Genomic DNA, 24,555 nt, shown 5'->3' on the forward strand with positions numbered 1-24,555 from the left:
CCTAAAGCATCCTTGATTGTAGCAACTCTAGGTTTGAATTTGTTCTTCAGTTCCTTGAGCTTAAGAAATGCTGAATGAGTTCATCCCTTTTGATTTTCTGGCTCTAGCTCCTCACACATTTCATTGTAATATTTTGCTTTGTCATTCTGAGCTGCCTTTTGGAATCTTCTGTTCATCTTGAATTCTTCCTTGTGCTTTGGCTTCTCTACCCTCCAGTGCAATCTTCAGTTTCTTCTGACATTCATTTTGGTCTTTTCTTCCTCTTCTGTCTTTGTAATGACCATCTGCACTATTCCTGGATGATACATTTGACATCCTCCCACAACTCATCTGGTCTTGGTTTGTGGGGAACAGGGTTGGGAGTTTGAACTACCATCAGAGACTCAGTGATTTCTCAGCAGTAGACTGGCAGAAGTAGGGCTACATTCACAAGATGAGGATCTGGTGACCTGCACACCTAAGTACCCTGGCCCACGGATATATTTATATGCATTTGGACGTTGACCAGACATTAAGTGATTTGAATGAGAAAAATATATTCAGCGACCAATAAAAAAACCAAAACACCTGTTTCCATCTAGTACATTCTGACTAATAGCAACCGTACAGGACAAAGTGTAACTATGGCATCGGGTTTCTAAGGCCATACTCTTTATGGGGACTGACTGCCACATCTTTCTACCATGGAATGACTGATGGTTTTTGAAACTTTATGTTAACAGAGTTCTTGCCACACAACCAGGGTATTTCTAGGGTCCTTATGTTAGGAGCATACCAAAACATGTTTCTTCCCTTTATTTCCATGCCATCTGTCATGCAATTTATTCTTATCCAAGGGGAGATGGCCATTCAAGATTTAGGATGAAGCTATTCCACTGTTTGAAATACACCCCCAAAAAATGAGAAATGAGACACGAACAGATTTGCACACCAGTGTTCATAGCATCGTTATTCACTATATTGCAAGAACATGAAAACAGCCCAACTGTCCAATCACAGTTGAATGGACTGAGAAATTTTGGTACATTCACATGCTGAAATACTATGCAGCACACAGGAGCAATTATTTTGAAAATCGCTACGTAACTTGGGAGGGACGGGAGAGCATTAAGCTAAGTGAATTAATTCAGTCCCAAAAGGACAAATATTGTAGAAATAGATAATGAGTAAGACGGGTTATGTGGACCTAAGGAGGCCCAAGTAGGAGCAAAGATTGGTGAGGATGGGCAGGGGGCTGATCATAGGATCTCAACATTTGAAGAGTAAAGGGTTGGGAAAGGAAATGGGAAAGATCATGTGAAAAACAATGTATATGAACTTTGTAAGCAAATCAGTATAAAATATATTTTAAAAGTGAACTTCTGTGGGGTTGGGAGGGAAACGTGCAACAATGAATGAATGAAAATCCAAGTTTTCTGTAAACTTTCATTAAAATCACCAAAAAGAGGAGACAGAAAAGATTTATGGTGAATAACAGCTTCCTCCCCAACTTGCCTTTCAGTAACACACAACCCCTGAATGCTGTGGACAGGTATTCTGGTGTGGAACAGTGATGATGCCTGTTCTTGTAATTCAAATGTCAGTTTCCATTTAAAGACAACATGCTAGGCTGCCATGGTGAGAATTCTAGGCTTTTCTTTTTTTCCCCCCTCCAAACTTCACAGTATCCATGGATACTCAATCTGCAGGAAGCAAGGTGCATGATCTTTTCAGAAGCAACACAAGTATGTACATACAGCTACCCGGCACCAAAAAGCAGGAAGAGTACACCGTCTGATTCCTATTGGAGATAAAGATACTAGGAAAACAGAACTCCATTTATCCATATTGCTGTTTAGTTGCTTTTTGGTTTTGAATCTTTCCTGGCATGAAAACCTTTAAAATAACTGCAGGTTAAATTCAAATCTAACAGTTTTGAGTTTTATTTTGAAAAAAAAAATTATGTAGCAATTACTAAGTAGTATTTCCCAGATTGAGGAAATCTATTGAATCAGACTTAAAAACTGGGTATTTAACCATTAGTTCAGGTAAACCAAACAACAGCTAAATGAAAGGTCAGCTGTTCAAATTCACCAGCCTCAAGAAAAAGATGAAGCCATATTCTTGATAAAGAGCACAGCCTTGGAATTCCTAAGGGGCACTTATACTTCCTATGGGGTAACAGTGTGTCAGAATCAACCCAAAGCAGTGGAGTCAATCTTAGTGGATTAGAGGTACTCAGCTTACAAAATTGATCCTGCACAGAATACTTTAAAGGTTCAAAAGTACTAGCAATACAGAAAGCAACAGATAGTATTCTTTTTAGTAGTTCCCTTATGAAATCAGTCAAATACAGATGTTACAGGTTTATGATTTCAATATATCCTTGGGTCTGTTCACTTTAGAATGTCTTTTCCAAATCAGTAAGATCTCTTCTTGTCTCCAATAGTCAACAAAATGAATAGCTGTTTAATAGTTAAACATGGAAACACCAAACACTCAAAACAGTGGGTTGCATTTCTGAAGATTGATTCTAGGCTCTTGATGTCAAAGATGATTATGGAAAATTTTCATATGCAATATTGAAATAATATGCAAAATAGTAGAACAGTTATGGGCTTGGATTAAAGATTTAGAACTGTTGGGAAGGAATCTTACCATGTCCACTTACAAACTCTGTTACCTATAAAGAGTTAAGTAACCTCCCTGGGCCAAAGAGATTGCACCTATAATAAGAGATCATAATAAAAGCTGCTTTGTTTAAAAAAAAAAAATTAAAAAAACCCCTCAAACCATTAGTTCAGTATTATTTAAGTACCAAGTGACTAGTAAGTACTTATTAGTACTTATTATTTAATATTAGTATTATTTAAGTACCATGACTAGTTCATTCTCTCTCTCTCTGTTGTTTTTAAAATGTAACAGTGCTTTAAAATAAAATCTTACTTAGTAAGAAAATAATAAAATGAAGATCAGTAGAAGAATTTAGCTGTTGAATCCACCAGCAATGTGTATAAACATTTGTACATTCTCATTAGAATGTGAACATTTTTTCCTTTTGAAAATAGGCACTTGCCAGGAAGTGATCTTAATAATTCTGTAATTATTCTTGATTTATACTATTTCTTCTTGTTACTTTTCCCTGTGAACTAGCATTTCATCAGCTATTAGATAATTCTCAACTCAAACTCAATTCCATCAAGTTGGTTCTGACAGTGACTTCAGTTGTGTTTCTGAGGCTATAAATCTCAGTGGAGGGGGTTGTCAATGTCCCTCCTGTGGAACCGCTAGTGAATGTGAACCACGTGAATCCAGGAACCATATGTGCCATGAAACCTTTGGGTTGGAATGGCTGGTGAATTGATTGACTTGTGATACAGTACCCTTTTTTTATTTATAGTGCTATACTGCCAGTCTTCATATGTAAAGATGAGTTAGACTTACTGTTAGTTTGACTTGGTTTATCCTTTACATTTATGTAAAAGGAAGGTTCTGGTAGAAATCTAGCAGTAAAGACTTCTACCATACCTAAATTGTGTGTGTCTGATATGTATGGTAGTCAGAACCAACTCATAGCTGACCCTTCAGCAGGTTTTCAGAGGTAGTAGATTGCATGGGAGGTGATTGCCCATCTTTCTCTTGTGGAACAGATGGTGGGTTTGAATCGCATACTTTATCATTCCCAAACAGACTATGAAAATGAACCATGAGATTATGACCAATAGTATGGCCTGAAATTTTACTTTAATACCCAATTGAAGAAATTATTTACATTTCACATTGTTGTTGTTATGTGCCATAGAGTTGCCAGCAACTCATAGCGACCCTATGTACAATAGCTCCAAACCCTGGGCCTATCCCTGTCTCTGACACACCTTTTCCCATAACCCCAGTTATTGTGTCAATTCATCTCCACCAGGGGCTTCCTCTCCTGGCCTGTCCCTCCACCCTTCCAAGCATGTTGTCCTTTTCCAAGGACTGGTTCCTTCTGGTCACGTGCCCAAAGTATGTGAGAGGGAGCTTCAAAATTCTTTCCTCCAAAGACCAGCTTGGTCTCACCCTCTCTAGGATGAACTTGTTTGTTCTCTGAAGGGTCCATGATATACTCAATACTCTTCTCTAGCACCACAGCTCACAGGCATCAGTTCTTATATCCTCCCTAGTCAATGTCCAGTTCTCTGATGCATGGCAAGTAATTGTAAAGACTATGGCCTGTATCAGGCACACAGTCTCCAGACTGACATTGTTGCTCTTCAGTACTTTGGAGAGCAGACTTTGCCCATGCAATCCCTTTTTAAGTGCTGATTGTGGAGCCAAGCAAACTGAAGCTGTTAACAATCTCAGTCTCTTCACCATCTCTCATGCTGCTGCCAATCAACCCACTGGTGATAATCTTTGTTTTGTTGATGTTGAGCTTCGATCCATATTGAAGGCTGCAGTCCTTGATCTTCTGCAACAAGACCTTCATGTCTTCCTCAGTTTCAGCAAGCAGGGTTATGACATCTGCATAACGCAGATTGTGGATGAGTCTGCAAAGTGGGTGGTAAGATAAAGTTGCACTATGGTATTATTTCCCTTCATAGCAGCAGTAGTTTAAAAGTGATAAATGGCTAAGTACAGAAAGGTTCATTCTTTAAAAAGGCAAATTTGTTCTTTATAATCATCATTTGTAGGAGTTTTTGATTGTTGGAGTACATTTATCGTAGTATCATTTCATATTCACAGTGTAGACATTCTCCCTTATTTGTCTAGCATAAGGATTAAAGCCTTGATCCCATAAGGCTGTAGGCCACACGTTGTCCAGCTGGCTTTTGATTGCTATTTTGTCTATTGAATGGACCTGGACTCAGTCCCTCTGAGCCCAATCTGCAGTTGCCTGAAGAGTTTGAAATAGTCAACACTGATAGACTCATTTCCACTCTACTTTTGACCCTGCATCTTAGCAGACAAAGAATCATCTACCATCAGTTGTGTGGAGGCAACCCTCAGTGTGTTAGTAGACTGTTTTTAGATTGACCCTATTTCACTATGGGACAGATATCTACTTGTATTTAATAACAAAAAATGAGCAATTAACATAAAATATATGTATCATGTGGATTTTAAAAATTTAACATAGGGCAACTTTGTGCTAATACTTTTTTTGAACATGTTGTCTGTCAGAGACCAATCTTTGGGAAAAGGCATGATGCTGGGAAAGGCAGAGGGACAGAGAAAGAGAACAAGACCCTCAAGATGGATTTCCACGGTGACTGTGACAATAAGCATGTCAGAGATGAAGACGGCACAGGATGAGCCGGGCAGAACTACTGTTCATAGGGGTCCTGTGAGTTGTAGCCAACTTGATATCACCCAACAACTCTGTTGTTGTTATGTGCCGTCGAGTCGTTTGTGACTCATAGCGACCCTATGTACAACAGCCCTAAACCGTGCTCTATCCTGTGCCAATCTCATTGCCTCTGACACACCCATCCCGAGTACCCCAGTCACTGAATCAATCCACCTCATAGAGGGTCTTCCCCTCCTGTGCTGTCCCTCTACCCAGCATGATGTCCCTCTCTAAAGACCTGTCTCTCCTTACAACATGTCCAAAGTGTGTCAGTCGAAGCCCCAGAATCCTTGCCTTCAAGGAGCAGCCTGGTTTAATCCTCTCTACGATGAATCCGTTTGTTTTCTTGGCATTCAATACTCTTCTCCAGCACCACAGCTCAAAGGTGTCAATTCTCCTTCTATCCTCCCTAGTCATTGTCCAACTCTCTGATGCATAACAAGTAATTGCAAAAACCATGGCCTGTATCAGGCGGACCTTAGTCTCCAGAGAGACACTGTTGGTCTTGAGTATTTTGGAGAGGTCCCTAACAGCAGACTTTCCCATCGCAATACGTTTTTTGATTTCCTGGCTACTGGTGCCAAGAGTGTTGACCATGGAGCCGAGCAAACTGAAGCTGTGAACAATCTCAATCTCTTCGCCATCCATCCTGATGCTACCGATTGGTCCAGTGGTGAGAATTTTTGTCTTCTTGACATTGAGCCTCAGTCCATACTGCAAGGCTGCAGTCCTTGACCCTCTGCAGTAAGTGCATGAGGTCCTCCTCAGTTTCAGCGAGGAAGGTTGTGTCATCTGCTTAACGCAGATTGTTGATAGATGCAGATTGTTACCAATCCTAACGCCACGCCTCTCCTCATAGAGCCAGCCTCTCGGATAATCTGCTCTGCATACAGGTTGAAAAGGTATGGAGACAGGACACATCCCTGACGTACACCCTTGGACATACTTGGACAACTCTAGGCATCTAAAAATTAGTCCGGAGGCTGTAGCTCTACTAGTTACTAACAAATTCCATTTAGAAGAAGGTAAGCATACAGTGAGTGGTAAAGTTAAAAGTGATCTAGGAAATCGGACTGCTTTAATGCATTGCTTTTTTCCCCATACATGTGAACTATTTACACACTGGTCAGGGGTGCAGAACTCTGCTTCTCCCATTGTTCAGGTACTCCCCTTTAGATCCCCCTTACTGTGTTAGGGATCTCTGGTAGCCTAATGAGCAAGAAGTTGCACTGCCCACTCCAAGTGGGTTTAAACCCATCAGCTGCTTCAAGGTAGAAAAATGAACCATCTCCACCTGTGTGATTTACAGCCTTGGAAACAACACAGTGCAGGGTCAGCGAAGAGTACATTCCAACTCAATGGCAATGAGTTTGAGGTTTTTCTTTAACAACTGTTTTAGGTAAAATACTAGAGTATCATCTCCCATGCTAATCATATTAGCAGTGGAAAGTAATTTAAAACATCAGGAACACAGACGATTTGTAACAGAAATTAAGAATTCAAAGTCTTACCATTAAAAGTATTTATTTTATTTGTTTAATACATAAATTCCTTCAGTGAATATGTGTAGTTTATATAAGTGGAATCATAAGTAATTTATTACAATTTTCAATCAGCCTTCTCACTGGCGGCTGTTACAAAGTGCTCGCTCCATCCAACTTGAAAAAGGGAGTTCCCTCAGTTTTCGAGGCCATGCATACCCTATAAGAGTTAACACTGATGCTAATGCAGTTAATTAAGCTTACTTAGAGACAAGGTATGTTAAATACGTTAACACAAAGGTTGGGATTAATCATGTGTCTATTCGATTTAGGATATTTAAAAGATGACAAAATAGGGATTCTGTAAATTGGTGGACAAGCCTATTAGTACATATACAAAAGGAAATTACTTCATTCAACTCAGAAGAGCGGCCATTAGAATAATAACAATGAGGAGGCTTGGCTTTTCCCAGCGGGATTTTGGTCTTCTTGTGGACATGGAAGCAGGGCGGGAGAAGGGGCGGGGCAGCAGGTCGGCCCCGGGCGGGGCCTGGGCTGCAGTGGGAGGAGCTTAACACGGCAGCTCCTCCCCCTCGGGGCGCCGGGACCCGGCGGCGGAGCTCTGCGCGCTGGCGTGGGCCGTGGAGCTGAGCACCTCTTCGAAGCTGCCTCCGCTGTGGTTTGTCCCGCCTACTTTCGTCTGAAACCGGCAAATACAGAGGAAGACAAAAGTTATTACTGGTTTTGTTATGGTTTCATAAGAATGCAAAGATCTGAGCAGTTTACCTTCAGAAGTACTGTATTTTACCCCTCCCCCCCAATAGAGAGATGTAAAAGATGGTAGAGACACAAGCTTAGCTTCTGGGACAGGACTCCAGATGTTTTAAATTTTATCAGAGGGCCAACACACATTTCTTTACAACTAGGTTAAGATTCTCAAATTTTTCAGGAGTAAAACTCTGGGTATTTTAAGATCCATCCAATTCCCTCGAGAACCCCTGCACACAAATGGGAACAGGAATTCCATTTAATTCCCTCAGTTTTATACATATATAAATGCCACTAAGTGACTAAACTTGGGCTTCCTACTGGAATATCCCAGGGCTGATATTTGTTACTACTGATCATAGCCAGTTAAAGGGGCTTAATTTAAAAGGGCTCTATTTACAGGGCTTTCTACCTGGGCTTTGCCACGTGGTGTAGTATGTCTCCTCCCTCCAGTAGCTGTATCATTTTGCACTTTATTTTTATCATTAACATTTATTTTTTATTTGAGTCAAAGTTTACAAAACATTGTTTTTCATAAGATCACCCCTCAACATTTTGTTTTAGAAAATTAGTTACCTTTGATTAATGTCATCAATTAACTACGATGTCTAATCAACCCCCTTATTTGTGTGTAGTCTTTTACGCAGTGGGTCTTGTCTTAGGACAATAATAATTTTACACCTTCTTGGATAGTTGACTATAAATGTGAAGTGGCCCTTAAAATATTATGTACCCTCATACTGGAACTGACTCCCAGCTGACCCTCTAGGGAATTTTCAGAGTCTGTAAATCTCATGGGAGGAGACTGCTCGTCTTGCTGCCAGGGAACCGAGAACCACCAGAGAGGTGCCACCTTAAGGTTGTTGGCATGCAAATGTCGATGGACTGCATTACTAGAGCTCCCTCAAAATACGGTTAGTTTTTAAAGTCCCTTACTAAAAAGCTCTTCAAAAGAATATATAATATAAAAATGCATAATTCATAACTGCAAGTCATAGCAATAGTTACATAGGCTTTTGTTAGTTGGTGAAAATATGGAAATCCTCTTGGAGGGAAAAGAAGTAATGGAGAATAGATAATTACATTGCTATTGCCAAATTGTTACCTGCACCTCAGTGTCACCCAAGTGGTCACTGACATGAGCAAGCAGAGCACCAGCAAAAATACTTTTAAGAAGGTGAACGTAGTCATTACAAAAGCAAGTGAACACGTTTCTTTGTTGTCACGGAAATCCCAAATCATGTCTTTTTAGCTCTTTTCTCTATAAAATTGAGATTTTTCCACTCTTCTCTGAGGTTTTAGGGAAGGGGATCAGAAAACTTTCTGTGCAAAACTAGATAGCTTTTTACGCATGCAAGTCAGGCTTAGCTGTAAATACGCAACTTTTCTGATGAAGGGTAGAATTAGGCCTAGAAGAGACCTAGTGCTATGACACTGAACTGCAATCCCTTACGTGAATAAGCATGGCCGTACCAATACAACTTTATGTTTAGACGCTGAAAGGTGAATTTCATGTCATTTCATTTTCTAACTAGTGGTCTAACGGTCAGGAGTTGAACTGGAAACTCAAAGGTACATTTATTCAAATCCACTAGCGGTTCTGTGGGAGAAAGCTGGGCAGTCTCCATCCATGGGATTGAAAAAGCTGGGCTGTCTCCATCCATGAGATTAAATGCCTTTGAAAACCCACTAGAGGGTCAGCCATGGGTTGCTTTCCACTCAATGGTACACAACAACAATTTCACAGAAAAATAGTCTCATTTTTATTTTCCCCCAACCACTTCAACTTATATAAAATAATTCTTAATTAAGGGCCATCTAAAATTTTTCCTTTTCTCTGTACATTTTCTTAGTCCTTGAAAGGAAGAATATTTTCAACTCTGTGATTTTTTTCCCTATGCTTAGTCTTTCCTTAGAGCTAATTCTTACAAATACGATCACATCAGTGCAATCATTTAACATTTCACTCTTAATATTCCCCCCCACACACACACTTAAATTCTCTTCTATAAAATAAGTCACACCGAACACAGTGTTGGGTGAGATGAATACCAATTATTGCAGTATCCTGAGCTTTATTTCATTCTTCTCTCTCACCTCTTGAAAATGAAAAATGAAGGAACCTGTTTGAAATAAACAATGGCAAGAAAGGAGCCAAATAAAGGTGTTTCCTAGCTATGTAGATTTAAATCATTGCACACTGAAATACATTAGTCCGGGATCTGCTTACATAGCAACATGGTCTAAAAACCTCTCCTAGATACTTCCAGCTGTGATTATTTTTCACTCCAGAAATATTTTGTCACTCTGTCCTGAAAATACAGTTGTTCTTTGCTTAAAATTTCTTTTGAGCTATGAGTTGGGTTTCCTGATATTTCCTAATAAAAATAGCTGATTGATAGAGTAACAGAAATTATAACATACCTTATGTTATTTTAAATAGAAAGGTGTTTTGATTCTGGCCATGGGATGGTATTCATAAATAAGCTGGTACCCTAAAAATTTGCTCTGTTTACTTGCATGAAGAATGAAGGAGAGGGATGGAGTTTATGGTGATCTACTGAAGCATTTCAGAAAAGCCCAGATGTGATTGCTTTACTACATAGTTGATTCTGGAGCTGACACTTCTTAAACTTGTCTATGGGCTTCATTGAAAAGAATGGGATCCCAGAGCATTTAAACTGTGCGCATGCGAAATGTAAACCTAGGTCAAGACGCCTAAACTGAGCAAGGGAACACAGCATGGCTTACAGTGAAGGAAGGTGCATACCAAGGCTGTATCCTTTATACCTATTCAATCTGTATGCTGAGCAAATCATTCAAGATGGAATTTATGAAGATGAATCAGGATTGGAGGAAGACTCGACAACAATTTGCATTATGCAGGTGACAACATCTTGCTTGCTGAGAGTGAAGAGGACCTGAAGTGCTTGCTGCAGAAAATCAAGGACTACAACCTTCAATATGGATTGCCTCTGAACAGCAAGAAAACAAAATTCTTTACTAACAGAACAATAGGCAACGTCATGATAGATGGAGAAAAGACTGAAGTTGTCATTGATTTCCTCTTACTTGGATCCACAATCAATATCTTTGGTATCAGAAATCAAAAGATGAATCACATTGGGATAATCTGCTATCAGGGACCTCTCCAGAGTACTAAAAAGCAATGATGACAGTTTAAAGACTAAGGTACACCTGATTCAAGCCATGATATTCTCAAGTATTTGTATTTGTTATGCATCTGAAGGTTGGACAATGACTAAAGATGACAGAAGAATTGATGTGTTTGAGCTGTAATGTTGAAAAAGAGTACTGAATATCCCATGGACTGCCAAGATAAAAATCAGGTGTGTTCTAGGGAAAGTAAAATCCGGGTGCTCCATGGAGCAAGGACAGTGACACTTCTTGGACATGTTAGGAGAGCTAGTTCTTGAAAAAGACATTATATTTGGAAAGGTAGAGGGTCAGTATAAGAGAGGAAGATCCTCAATAAAGGAGATTGACACACTGGCTCAAATGTGCTGGAGATAGTAAGGATGGCACAGGAAGATGCAGGGTTCATATCGGTCATTCACAGGATCACTTTGAGTCAGGACCTAACAACAATAATAACATTGGTTTTTAAATGGGTGCGCTGGGGCCTAGGAGTTGTGCTGCCAACCCAGAGGCACGTAGTTTGAATACGCCAGCTGCTCATTTCCTCCCATGAGATTTTACTGCCTTTAAAAAATCCACTGCAAGGTCAGCTATATGTCAGTTCTGACTCAACATAAAAACAGTAACATTGTTGTTTGTTGTTCTGTTAAATTTTGCCATTCTTACTACTCAACAAATGCTGGCAAGGTTGTGGAGAAACTGGAACACTTACTCACTGTTGGTAGGAGTGCAAAATGGTGCAATCACTGTAAAAAAAGGCTGTACGTTGTTTTCTCAAAAAATTGAAAATAGAAATACCATTTGACCCAACAATTCCACTACTGGGAATATACTCCAAAGAAACCATAACTGCCACCCAAGCAGATATATGAACACCCATGTTTATTGTGACTTTGTTCACAATAGCAAAGAGTTGGAAACAATCCATCAACAAACGAATGGATAGAGAAGCTGTGGTATATTCACACAATGGAATATTATGCTGCAGTAGAAATCAAGGAACTCATGAAATATTATACAAAATGGGTGACCCTGGAGGACATAATGCTCAGTGAAATATCTCAGTTACAAAGGGACAAATACTGCATAGTGCCACTGCTGTAAAACAGAATTGAAATGGGGATTGAAGGCAGACTGAGAAATATAGGATAAATTATGTATACTGCATTGAAACAGATGAGGGAAAGAACTGTTTAAAAGGGATATATGATTAGGTATTCTTGTCATGACAGGAGTCCAGGAAGAAAGCTGCAAAGTGGAGTGGACTTGGGGGCAGGGATTGTATATCAATGAAAGAATTTTTCTTTTACTTTTCAAAGAGAAGAGTGAAATGGAGGGAAATTGGGAAGGGATAAAAGTGCAACAATGAATGAATAGGGAAAAAAATAAAATTAAAAAAAAGCAAAATAAAAACCAAACCACCACGAACATTGATTTTGAATGAAACCAAAAGCATACTCATTGACTAGATTGGTAAAATTAGCTGAGATGTCATAAAGTATTGCAAAAATTTAGACAGAAGGACTAAGTTTCATAGGATTATGATGAGCTGGGACATTTTTGATAGGAAATCAGACTACCTACAGAACTGTGTATAAAGGAGAACAATCAGTTGGGTACAAATGCCATCTGGTTGGTATGTGACAGATTGTGTGAGAAGATGGACTTCACAGGAGAACATTATTTCTATCAGAACACAAATATGAGCATGATTCACAAGCGATGTTTTAAAAATTAAGCTGAACAAAGTGCAAGTGAAGAGAGAGGTAGCGTGTAGACTCGCAAGGAATCTCTCTCATCCTCCTGACTCTCTCATCCCCTCAGGAGAAAGCAGCTTTGGGTTCGAAAACTGAAGAAAGACATAAAAACCCTGGAGATTTCAAAACAAAAAAAGTACACTCTGCTGAAAATAAACTACATAAATCAGGGTTAGACAAATTTATTATTTAGTCATGTGGGAAAAGGAGAGTTTTGCACAAAGCGTGATTATTAGCTCCTCACCACTGCCGGAGTGGATAGAGAAAAGGAAAGCAGTTATTGGCCATGGCAGGAGGTGGATGGGAGTCTTGCTAAACCCAGAGGGAATCTTGCATGCACAGATTCATGTTCAAGAGGTCTTGACATCGGCTCATAAAGCAGCTAGGTTAGTGATTTGTGTTCAAAGGGGAAAACAGTGTCCTCAACATCCATCCTGACGCAGTGAGTAAAGTAAGAGACCGAGGGAATGAATCAAACACTTAGATCAGATGCGAGCTTTGAGCTTACCAAGATTTCCTAAAAGCAAATGAAAATGGGTGGTTCTTTATTCTTCTTTTGCTTCTTCATATCCAGTTCTTCTAAAGAAAGCCTAAAAATTACAACTTTTCCTATGTCAGATCTTATCAAGTAAAGAATTCATCTCCCTTGGATTAAAAGCACCCTTACTGCCATCAAGTCAGAACCATCTCATAACTGACCCTCCCATAGGTTTTCCCAGGCTGTAAATCACGAGACTGCCCACCCTTTTCCCTTGGGGCAGATAATGAATTCAAACCACTTGCCTTTGGGTTGGCAGTACAACTCCTTACCCGCTAGACTACCAGAGCTTCCTTGGATGATCAAAGGCTAAAAAAAGCCAAAGCTGAGGTACCATTTTTCAACAGGATTTTCTGAGCGTTTTGTTTTGCTAAGAAATATTCCAGCAGGAGAAGTATCCACAACAGTAGATGTCCCTCCTTTTCAACAATTTTAATAAATGGGATGATTTAATGGTTCCTAGGTAAGCAAGAGAGAAGACCCTCAATGAGATCGACTGACATGCTAACTCCCATGGCTCAGGTACTGGAGAGATTTAAGGAAGGCACAGGTAAGATTTCTCAGGTCACTATACATGGGAGCCAACTCAATGGCATCAAATATCATGTGACAGAGGAGCTCTGGTGGCATAATGTCAAACACATAGGAATGCTAGCCAAAAGGTTGGCAGTTTGAATCCACCTGCTGCTCTGAGGGAAAAAGATGGGACATCTCTTCCCACAAAAATTTACAGGCCCAGAAACCCAATGGAGGGTTTCTGTGAGTAGGAAGTGACTCGACTGCAGTTTTCGTTCTACTATGTAATAGAGAGTATTTCCAATTTATCCCCAGAGGTCAATTGTATTATTACAGAACAATATATTTGGAAAGAATACATTTGGTTCCTTTGATGATAACCATATTGTGCTCAGAATGGAGATTTACCAAACCATTCTGGGTCCCTGACAGGTGTGGATGGCTGTTGAATAGGTCACACTAACCCAGAAGGGCTTTAACCTGTCATTGAACTTGTGCTCTCATGCTAAATTCAAAGTCACATATCCTTTATCTCATCTTCATCTCTCTCTCACATATTTACCTTTTGGAGGACAAATAGACTTCTGACCAGTAAAGAGCTTACAGAGTCATTCAACACAAACCCCTGCAGAACTAGCCCAAGCAATGACTAAACTCTCCTGTTCAATTGACTCAACCATGCAGAATTCACTCATCTGTACCTTAAGGTTTGTGACAGTTGTCTCAACCCTCTCCTCAAATGATTTGAAAGTAGGAGAATTCCTAAAATAATAAGAAAAGAGAAGAGGTCAGTGCCAAAGACCTAGCTGTCTTAGCAACCATGCTGTTTCATTGTCTGCTCTTATTTGTAAACGTTGCCTCGGTAGCAGCGCTGGCTGCCTGTTTACCACCTACACAGCCATGCTTCAAATATTTCGCTTCTGCTAGATTAGGTGCACAAAGCATAACCTGATACGTATAATTCTAAAAAGGTCAGGGAGTCAACTGTAGAATAGGTAATGTCACTTTTAGCAATGACTATCAGATGCTACTAATTGCAACTACTGATGACTTTACGTGGTATCATTTTACAATGGTCCAGCTCAATAATTTCCAGTGCACTGTACATTATTTCTATTGAAGTAAAAGAATGAAAGATTGCGTACTTCTCATTTACTAAGTAAATCTATTTCTATCACAGCACTTCTTTTTGTAACTCAAGGTTTTTCTAAGCAGTAGAAATTCTGTCTGAATAATGTAATATTTGAATTTTCCTACCTGGAGATGTAGAGTTATTTATTATTTCAGTGAATGTGAAGCATGACAGAAATAGTTCAAGGGGGGAAAATGATCATAAGTTTGGAAGCTTTTTCTTTCATTTTCTGTCTTAGAAAATGTTTTGGGTTTTTTTTTTTGTTAACTTCCATGAGGCAGTGCTTCTAAAAGTCAATGCTTTCATTATTTCAAAATGGAATACACCCATAACTCCTTTAATGCCTTGTCATAAATGGTGCCTTGAGCCACATTTTTACTTTTCATTTCAAAGAGAATACCTTTATTTCTTTTTCTCTTACCAGATAGATTCTTCAGAACCTGCTGATGTTTTGACTTGTGGCTCAATCATTGTGTTAAATAACCTGTATACTATCTTGTTGCTTGTAGAGCTCTATGTTTAGTTTGGGGTATAATAGTTTTCTGCATTGAATTTGGTCTTATGTTGTTACCATTTAATGATATTACCATTAAGAACAATATCACCAAGTTAAACAATGTTTCTTGAAACTTGAGTTCGCATCAGTATTCAGCACCAAGGACTATGATCATTTTCAAGTCAAATAATTCAGCTAAACATTATTATCATTGATTCACCACTTTTTACTCTCTTTCGAATGCAGACAAAGTAAAAAAGAAGAGAAACAGCCTAGGAAAATAAGTATTAGAAGGGAAAATGACTGTAAAATATGGGTCTTATCACAAGGTATAGGATAAAGCAGGGTTCTGATTCTATCAATCGGGAGAAAACTAACATAAATTAACATTTTTTTTAGCGAATTTGGCTTTGCTGGGTATTAACCCCTGACGTGATGACACTCTATCCAAAAAGAAATTAATTTGTATCCAGGCTGCATGATAACTATGGTGAGTTCAGTACATCCAAATTTGGCATCGCATCTTACACATGACTTAAATGTGAGTTAAATTCCAATAACTAATCTTTTCTACTGTTTCAATGTAAAGGTAAAATACTAGTGGGATTATACCTAAAAGAGTGAAAATTGTATACTGCATGTGTGTGTATCTGAACTTTGGACAATGAATAATGAAGACTACAGAAAAACATCAATAACTTTGAAGGGTAGTGTTAGCAAAGAGTGTTGAACATCCCATGGACAGCCAAAAGAATAAAGAAATCTGTCTTGGAGTAAATGCAAACAAGGTGCTCCTTAGAGGCAAGGATGGTGACATTTCATCACACACATTTGGGGCATGTTATCAGGAGTCACTAGTCCTTGAAGAAGACATGCTGGGGAAGGAAGAGGGTCAGTGAAAGAGAGGAAGACTGTCAACAAGATGTATGGACACGGTGACTGACAACGGCTCTAGCATGGCACGAGCATGAGGATGATGCAGGCAGAACCAGGTCAGGTCTGTGGTTCACAGGGTCTCTGTAAGTCTTAGTCAACGCAGTGGCACCTAACAACAAATACACACACACACACACTCACACAATCCATATATATATGATCTATATGTTGTTCTTGTTAGGTGCTGTCGAGTTGAGTACAACTCATAGTAACCCTATCTTAAACCTCATCCTATCCTGTGCCATCTTCATGCTTCCTAACATACTAGAGTCCACTGCAGCAGTCACCATGTCAGTCCACGTGGCTGAGGGTCTTCCTCTCCTTCACCGACCCTCAACCCTTCCAAGTATCATGTTCTTCTCCAAGGAACAGCCCCTTCTAGCAACATGCCCAAAGTATGTGAAGTGAAGCCTCATCATCCTTGCCTCCAAAGAGTACTTTGGTTGTACCCTCTCCAAGACATATTTGTTTGTTCTTTTATTTGTCCATGGTATGTTCAGCACTCTTCTCCAATACCATAACTCAAAGGCATCAATTCTTCTTCTGTCATCCTTATTCATTGTCCAGCTCTTGATGCATAGCAAGTGATCAGTAAGACCTTGTCCTGAATCAGATGCACCTTAGTCCTCAAACTGACATCATTACTCCTTAATAATTTGGAGAGGTCTCTAATTGCAAACTTTCCCTGTCCAATACATCTCCTTACTTTCCTGACTGCTGATACCAAGGGTGTTAATTGTAGATCAAAGTAAATGAAGTTGTTTCAATTATCTATCTATCTATCTATCTATCTATCTATCTATCTATCTATCTATCTATCTATCCATCCATTGATTTTCTACTTTCAGCCAAGATCTATTTTAAATCAGCAATGATATCCCTCAAATAAATCACCTCTTCTGAATCCAGCTTGAATTTCTGGCTGTTCCCTATCAACAAAACATACAGAGAAAGGAAGTAGCCTTTCTGATTTAAAGCTAGACAGTATTTCCTTTTTCTGTTCAAAGAACAGCTATTTGGCTCAAGTATAGGTTTCACATTAGCATAACTGTGTTCTGGGATTACCATTTTTCTAAATTTTAGCCATAATTTTTATTATTTACATAGTCAAATGCCTTTGCATAGTTGATAAAACACAAACAGATATCCTTTTGTTATTTTTTGCTTTCAATCAGGATCCATCCTGACATCAGCAAGGATACTCCTGGCACCAGAGCCTCTTTTAAATTCAACTTGAATCTGTGGCAGTTCTTCAAAATGGGAACAAATATGAATCTCTTCCACTCAGCTGGCTAGGTAGCTGTCTTGCAAATTGTTTGGCCTAGACTGGGAGCACAGTCAGGATTATATCTGTTTGCTGAAATATTACAACTAGTTTCCTATCAATTCCTGAGGCTTTATTTTTTTTTTTGGCAGTGCCTTCAGTGCAAGCTTCTTCCTTCTTCATCACCATTGGTTCTTGATTATATATGCTACTTCCTGAAATGGCTCTGTGTTAGCCAATTCTTTTTGGCACAGTGACTCTGTGTCTTAGCTCCCTCTTCTTTTGATGATTCCTGGATCAAGATTTTTCCCACAACATCCTTCAGTATTGCAGAATGAGGCTTGAATAGTTGGTATCACATTTCCTTACCCAGTAGACCATCAGAGCTTCATATACATATACACATTTTAGTAGAATTATATTTGAAGGACTCAAAATGATATACAGGCATAGATATTTATACTTGGGGAAAAGATACAGACCTGATGCACACCTTTCCTCATTTTAAACCAGAAAGTGTTCTCTTGTTCTGTTTGGGTAAGTATTTCTTGTTCTTTGAATATGCTTCACATGAGCGTAGTTAAGTGTTCTGGCATTTTCATTCTTCTCGATGTTATCTATAATTTATTATAATCCACACAGTCCAATGACTTTGCATAGTGAATAAAACACAAGTAAACATCTTTCTATTATTCTAGCTCTTAGCCAAGGTTCATTTAACATCAGCAATGATATCTCTCATTCTAGAGCCCCTTCTGAATCCAGCTTGAATTTCTATTCCCTGCCAATGTACTGCTCCAGCCGTTTTTTAAATAATCTTGAACAATATTTTACTTGCATTATGCATTAATGATACTTTTTGGTGATTTTTGTACTCCGGTGAATCACATTTTTTTGGAGTGGGAAAAATTATGGCTCTCTTCCAGTTGATTAGGTAGCTGTCTTCCAAATTTCTTGGCATTTCCTATTGGAGACATCCAGGGCACATCTGTTTGTTGAAAAGTGTCAATTGGTATTTGTTTCCTTACTCTTTTGCTGATGCCTTTAGTGAAGCTTGCACTTCTTCTATCATTACACTGACTCTTGGTTATATGCCAGGTCTTGAAGTGATTCAGTATCAACCAATTCGTTTTGGTACAGTAACGCTGTATATTCCTTCCATTTTCTCTTGATACTTCCCATATTCCTTCAAGATTTTGCTGGTAGAGTCCTTCAATATGGCAACTCAGGCTTAAATCTGTCCTTCAGTTCTTTCAGCTTTAGAAACGCAGGATGTGTTCTTCCCTTCTAGCTTTCCAAGGCCTGCTCTTGCACATTCTTCCTTGCATTGTCTTCTTGCACTGACCTTTGAAATCTGGTCAGTTCTTGCTTCACCATTTTTCCCCTTTGCTTTAGGTCCTTTACATTTTAATGCAGGTTTCAAAGTGTCTCTTCTGACATCCATTTATATTGTCCTACAACTCATCTGAGCAAATGATTAGAGACACTAGACTACATGTATGAAGAAGAATGTGGCATCAGAATGGAAGGAAGACTCATCAGCAACTTGTGTTATGCACATGACACAACCTTGCATACTGAAAGTGAGAAGGACTTAAAACACGTGATGCAGAAGATCAAAAACTGTCTACAGCCTTCAACATGGATTACACTTTAACATCAAGAAAACAAAAATTCCCACCATGATACCTATAGGCAACATCAAGATAGATGGAGAAAAGACTGGACCCGTCCATTATTTATTTTTACTTGGATCCACAATCAACATCGTTAGTCAGGAAATTAAAACACACACACACACACACAAACCAAACCAAAAAACCCAAAACAACAAAACATGCTGCACTGGGAAATCTTCAGACAAGGATCTCTCCAAAGTTCTGAGGAGCAAAGATGTCAGTTTAGAGATTAAGGTGATCAAGAGCATGGCATTTTCAGTTGCTTCCTCTGCATCTCAAACTTCGACAATGACAGAAGAATCAGTGTCTTTGAATTGCAGTGTTGGAGAAAAGTATTGACTGTACAACACATCTGTCCATGAGGAAGTCCCTCCACCATCTTCCTTAGAGGCGATGATGGTGAAACTTCTAAGCTTTGGACATGTTGTCAGGAGAGGCCAGTCCTTGGAAAAAGACATTATGCTGGGAAAGGAAGAAAGTCATCAAAAGAAAAGAACCTCCCAACAAGATGGATTGACAGTGACTGGAGTGATGGACTTGAACTTGTTGGAGACCATGAGGATGGAATGGAGTAAGGCACGGGGGGTCCTATTAGTCATTTATAGAATCATCCTGAGCACTAGTCCACTGGAGGGCACTGAACAGCAACAATAACTTATGTATATGTATATATATACACATACATACATATAAGTACACACTTATATGTATCTAAAATTTCTAACGTAACAACCAAACAACAACAACAATACATGAACAGACATATACATTAGTGGAATGATAGTTGAGAGACTCAAAATTCTATTTTGGCATATATATGTATATACAAGTGTATATATGCATCAATACATATATAGATATATATTCTGGTATAGAATTTAGAGAGAGCTCACGTCGCCTAATGGACAAAAATGTGATGCTACCAAGCCAAAGGTGGGTGATTTTAATCTGAGTCCCTCATGTCTGTTTTTGTTTTTGGTCAAACATTCTTCTAGGTGGTATAGCAGTGCTCTGTCCATTTGCTGTACAGAGGTAGCTCGTGGTGGCTGTGATGCTGAACACTGTGACCCTGATGTGCCAAATGAGATAATGGTCACCCATAGCAGACAGTGTTTGGAGGAGCTTCTCAATCAAAACAAGTTTGGAAGTAGGAGGGGCATCCACTTCTGAAATAGCTTGCCTCTGGAAACCCTACGAACTTGGAGAAATTAAGAAAGTTCATAGGGTTGCTATGAGTTGCCTACAACTCGACAGCATTTAACAACATATAATTTTGAATCCTTTAAGTATAATTCTACTACTACTTCACTATATACTAGAAGCATTATAGAGGATCACTCACAGAGTTTAATTCAAATTTAAGTCATGTAATATATATTCAAAACTCATGGCTGGTTTTAGTTGGTTCTGACACGTAGCAACACTCTTCCACTGAGTTTCTGAGACTGCAAAGGATGAGCGGTGACTGCTCACAATTTCTTCTTAGGAATTGCTGTGGATTTGAACTTGCCAGACACAGGTGACTGCACAGTCTTTCAATTATGGAATCTTTGATCAGAATATTCATGTTGACTCTTTGAAGCATGATGAAACTGATATTACTGTGGCAGTTTCTGATGGCTTAGGAAGATCTAAGAGACAACGTGCATTTTCTGACTTCCAGTCAAACATTTATTCCTGTGTGCTCTCTTAATCTGATTTTACCTGATTCTATCATGAAGGCACAAAACATGAAGAAAGACAGTTAGCTACAAGAGCCTCTCATACAAATTTCACTGGTTAGTCACTTTAATGAATTTTTTTTATTGCTTAGCATACGCTTCACCTTAATTTCGACAAGTCTAAATGACATCCTGTCTAGGACTGTAATGCTGTTAATATTCTAGGTTTTGCTTAAACTCTCTCCTATAGTTGCATTTCATTTTTCTGAAATAAGAGACACCTTAACCATTGCCATTGAATTTGGAATGTTTCAGGTCCTGTCCTAAGTGCTTTACACAGATTACACTATTTATGGCTCTATGGCCATTCGACACAAGTCTTATTTTCCTGGTGGAGATTAGGACAGGCTAGGTTCATCTTGCTTCACACAAAAGAGATGACCTATTCAAAAGCCCAATGCCACCACCCTGCACTTCCATTGTATTCTACTTTATTCCTAAAGATCATCAGCAAAGAGAATGAGACAGTTCACAGCATTTCAGAAATTCCACTTTAAATAAATGGGAAAAAAACCCACACAAAATAAATGTCAATAAAGTAACTCTATACACATTCTGCAATAATAAAATAATTTGCACACATTACCTCATAGCAGGCATACTTATGGAATGACGAATGGAGTAGCTTCAAGAAAAAAGCAGATTAAGAAGGGGGAGAAAGAAAGAAAAGAGAAAACAGCATAACGTAAGTACATGAAAAAACTCTGTTCACAGTATTAAAACAGAAATGCAAATGCTTGAAATATGCTCTGCCCATTCTATTAATACAGGATTAGTTTTCATTGGGTATAACGGGGCACAGATTACTTGGTAGCACACAACAACAACAACAACAATAACATAATGGGGCCGTTTCTAAGGATGTAAAGGAAGAAGAGATGGCCCTTTGTTGTAGATTACTTTACTCTTGGTAAGTTCCCAGGAAATCAGAGTAGAATGTTTGGTTTCCTCCAGTCAGTCCTGTATCCCCTGGCCTTCCTCTACAGGCCCAACCAAGGTCTTTCTATCCTTTTCCTGCTCGCAAAGACTGTAGGGGATGGGAGGGAGAGACAGCCAGACAAAAGCTAACAGTTGCACTGTAGCAAGGCATGTCCAAAAGAGTGTACATAGTTAACATCAAGGAAGCAAATGAACCACTAGGTCCACATGAAAGGAGGGACATAGCATCCATTCTGGAGTAACTGTCAAGAACATTCCAAACAAATACAAATTCCTCAGAATTCTAAGGGACTCTTGTCTTTTAATCCTTTACTCCAATTACATTGCTATTGTTGTCTATCATCGAGTCAGAACTGACCCAGAACTGAGCCTCTCATGGCTTTCAGGGGCTGTGAATGGCAGGGGAGGAGATTGCCAGTTTCCTGGGGAACAGCTGGTGAATTTGAACTGTGTGCCTTTGCACTCGCAGCACAGTTCCTTACCACTCAGCCACCAGACCTGACTACTATTCCCCCTTATTGTCTGTTCTTTCCTATATGAATTTTACTCAGAAATCAAGATAGAGGAAAGGAGGAGGTAAAACATGGGTGGTTTTCCAGGGACAGTTCTCCAACAGGTCAGTTCTCACCATCTCAGAGCCTGGCAATGTCAGTGTGGTAGTTGGTATCGTCCACACTTTAGTAGACCGCAAGAGACATGGGCTAAGATATTCAGGCAATACTTACAGTCTTCCTCAGACACTGTTTAAACACTATAAGCAAAATAGTTCCTCAGAAACAATTGAAAAATTGCTAAATTTGTCATTACTACCAATCTAATTTCCATTTTCTTAACAGTAATAATTGACCAAATTTATCTATTTAACCCCAAACCATGCACATTGCTGTGTATTTGATGCTGATTTATGAGGACTTTACCACTGGGTTTCCAAGATAGTCTTTATAGGAGAAGACTAGAGACTGTCCATTTTCCTTGGCAGAAGGGCTGATGGACTCCACCTGTCTACTCTTTGGTTAGCAGCTACACACACAGTTCATTATACAATCAGAATTCCTTACATACGTGTGGGTGTGTGTGTGTGTGCGCGCGCGCGATCATTCCAGCTAAAAGAAGGATGCATTGGAGTCTTGGAGCTGAAAAGCTGCACATTTCTTAACATACATGTGTTTCCAGTGACCTTTCTTCCCTTCAATTTCAGAAGAGCTAGAAAATTGAAGGTAAATTTTTCACTAGTAACAGAAGAAATTGAGGAAAACATGACCATCTAGAGAAAACCATTTTCCACTTCTCAACATTACTTCCTAGATTTTTTTTTTTTAAAAAAAGATACCAAGCTCTGTTTTTCGGCTCTCTTTTTTTCCTTTCCTTCCTCTTCCAATTCTAGGTGTAGATAAGGCAAAGACATCTGCTGGTATGATAAGAAACACTATAGGCAGATTCTTACGAGATTGTTCAGTTTGTGAAATGGGTGTAGAATCAGAAATGAGAAACATGCCTAAATGATTTTCAAAGGATCCCTGGTGGTGCAATGATTAAACAAAAAAGGTTAGTGGTTCAAACCCAACCAGCAGCTCCTAGGGAGGAAGACTGGGTGATGTTCTGGGTGCCCTTGTGGTGCTTGTTGACCCATTATCACCCCATGTGGTGGAGGAGAGAGAACTGCCCCACTGGGGTTTAGGCTGTAATTTTTAGGGGAGCAGATCACCAGGTCTTTCTCCACAGAGTCCCTGGGTGGATTCCAACCACCAACCTTCTGGTTTGCAGCTGAGTACATAACAACACTATAAGCTGACTGCTGTTATAGTTGATAGGTGTTATGTACTACTCATTGCGACCCTGTGAACAACAGATACGAACTCTTCCCTAGCCGGTGCCATCCTCATCCTCTTTGACCAACTGGAGCCCACTGCTGCAGTCACTGTGTCACTCCATCTCGCTGAGGGTCATCCTAGAGGGCTCCTAATAACAAGAAGTATATTTCAATGGGTCATTAACTCCAGAAAATGCAGAAGTTATTGTGGTTGAGACACAGTGTGAGAGGAACCAAAGGGCCCAGGGGAGCTGACCAAGGCCTGCTCGTGTCCAGGACGGAGCTTACCCGATAGAGTGAGATCTGCAGCCAGGCAGCACAGGAGAGAAGAGCAGGAGAGAGTTAGCATGTTAGGGTGCAAAGAAACGAACACACTGCTCCTGTCACCCTTTTCTAAGAGCTCTACAGCAATATTGTTGCTAGTTTAGTGGTATGGAGTTGAGCTGCCAACTCAAAGGCACAAGGTTTGAATCCACCACCATCTCCTCCATGGGAGAATGACACACAATCTCTTCCCCCTGCGATTTTAAGTACCTCTAAAAACCCACTGATGGGTCAAGTGGGAGTCGGTTCAAACCTGACACTATATAATAACAACAAAGAAATATTTGGTAATTCCATCCCTTACTTAATAAGGTGTGGGTCTGGGTTCCCCTACTTTTCTTTGAAGATACTGACTTTTCAATGCATCTTAAAGATTATTTTGCCAGTTTTCGAAGTGTTGTTCCCCAGATGGTGTAAATAGTGGCTAACTGAAAGGCTGGAAGTTCAGGTGTGCAGAGAGAAGGGAGTTCACCTTGGAAGAGAAGCTTGGAAGCCACCTGTAGAAACTAATCCAGTGAAAACCCTGTGGGATGTAGTTCTACTCGCACACCCCTGGGGTTGCCGCAGGTCAGATTTAACGCCATAGCAACTAGTTCTCATCATTCCCTGGATATAGCGAGATATCTAGAGAGGGGCTGAATGGCTTTTAAAAACGTATGTGCCGCTACCAGACATTTCATCGTGCTGGATCCCATTCTACAGGCAAATGCTCCACCCCTGACCTGTA

The 24,555-nt window shown here is 39.6% G+C and overlaps 1 protein-coding gene across 2 annotated transcripts in view; it reads right to left on the bottom strand.

The window, feature by feature from the left end:
* Positions 1-7,360: 7,360 nt before the first annotated feature.
* Positions 7,361-24,555, bottom strand: part of TPD52L1 (tumor protein D52-like 1) — a 58,970-nt gene continuing 41,775 nt past the window's right edge. The window contains exon 4 of one of the 2 annotated variants that reach the window (XM_006878980.1): positions 7,361-7,489. In XM_006878980.1, coding sequence (XP_006879042.1) covers positions 7,480-7,489 — 10 coding nt within the window. In that variant the 3' untranslated portion in view covers positions 7,361-7,479. Of the gene's footprint in view, positions 7,490-21,337; positions 21,381-24,555 lie in introns of those variants that run through there. The other variant, XM_006878981.1, reaches the window with a different exon arrangement.

This window comes from Elephantulus edwardii, unplaced genomic scaffold, assembly GCF_000299155.1.
Source record: "Elephantulus edwardii isolate Elephantulus edwardi_28Jun2011 unplaced genomic scaffold, EleEdw1.0 scaffold00002, whole genome shotgun sequence".
NCBI classification, from domain to species: Eukaryota; Metazoa; Chordata; class Mammalia; order Macroscelidea; family Macroscelididae; genus Elephantulus; species Elephantulus edwardii.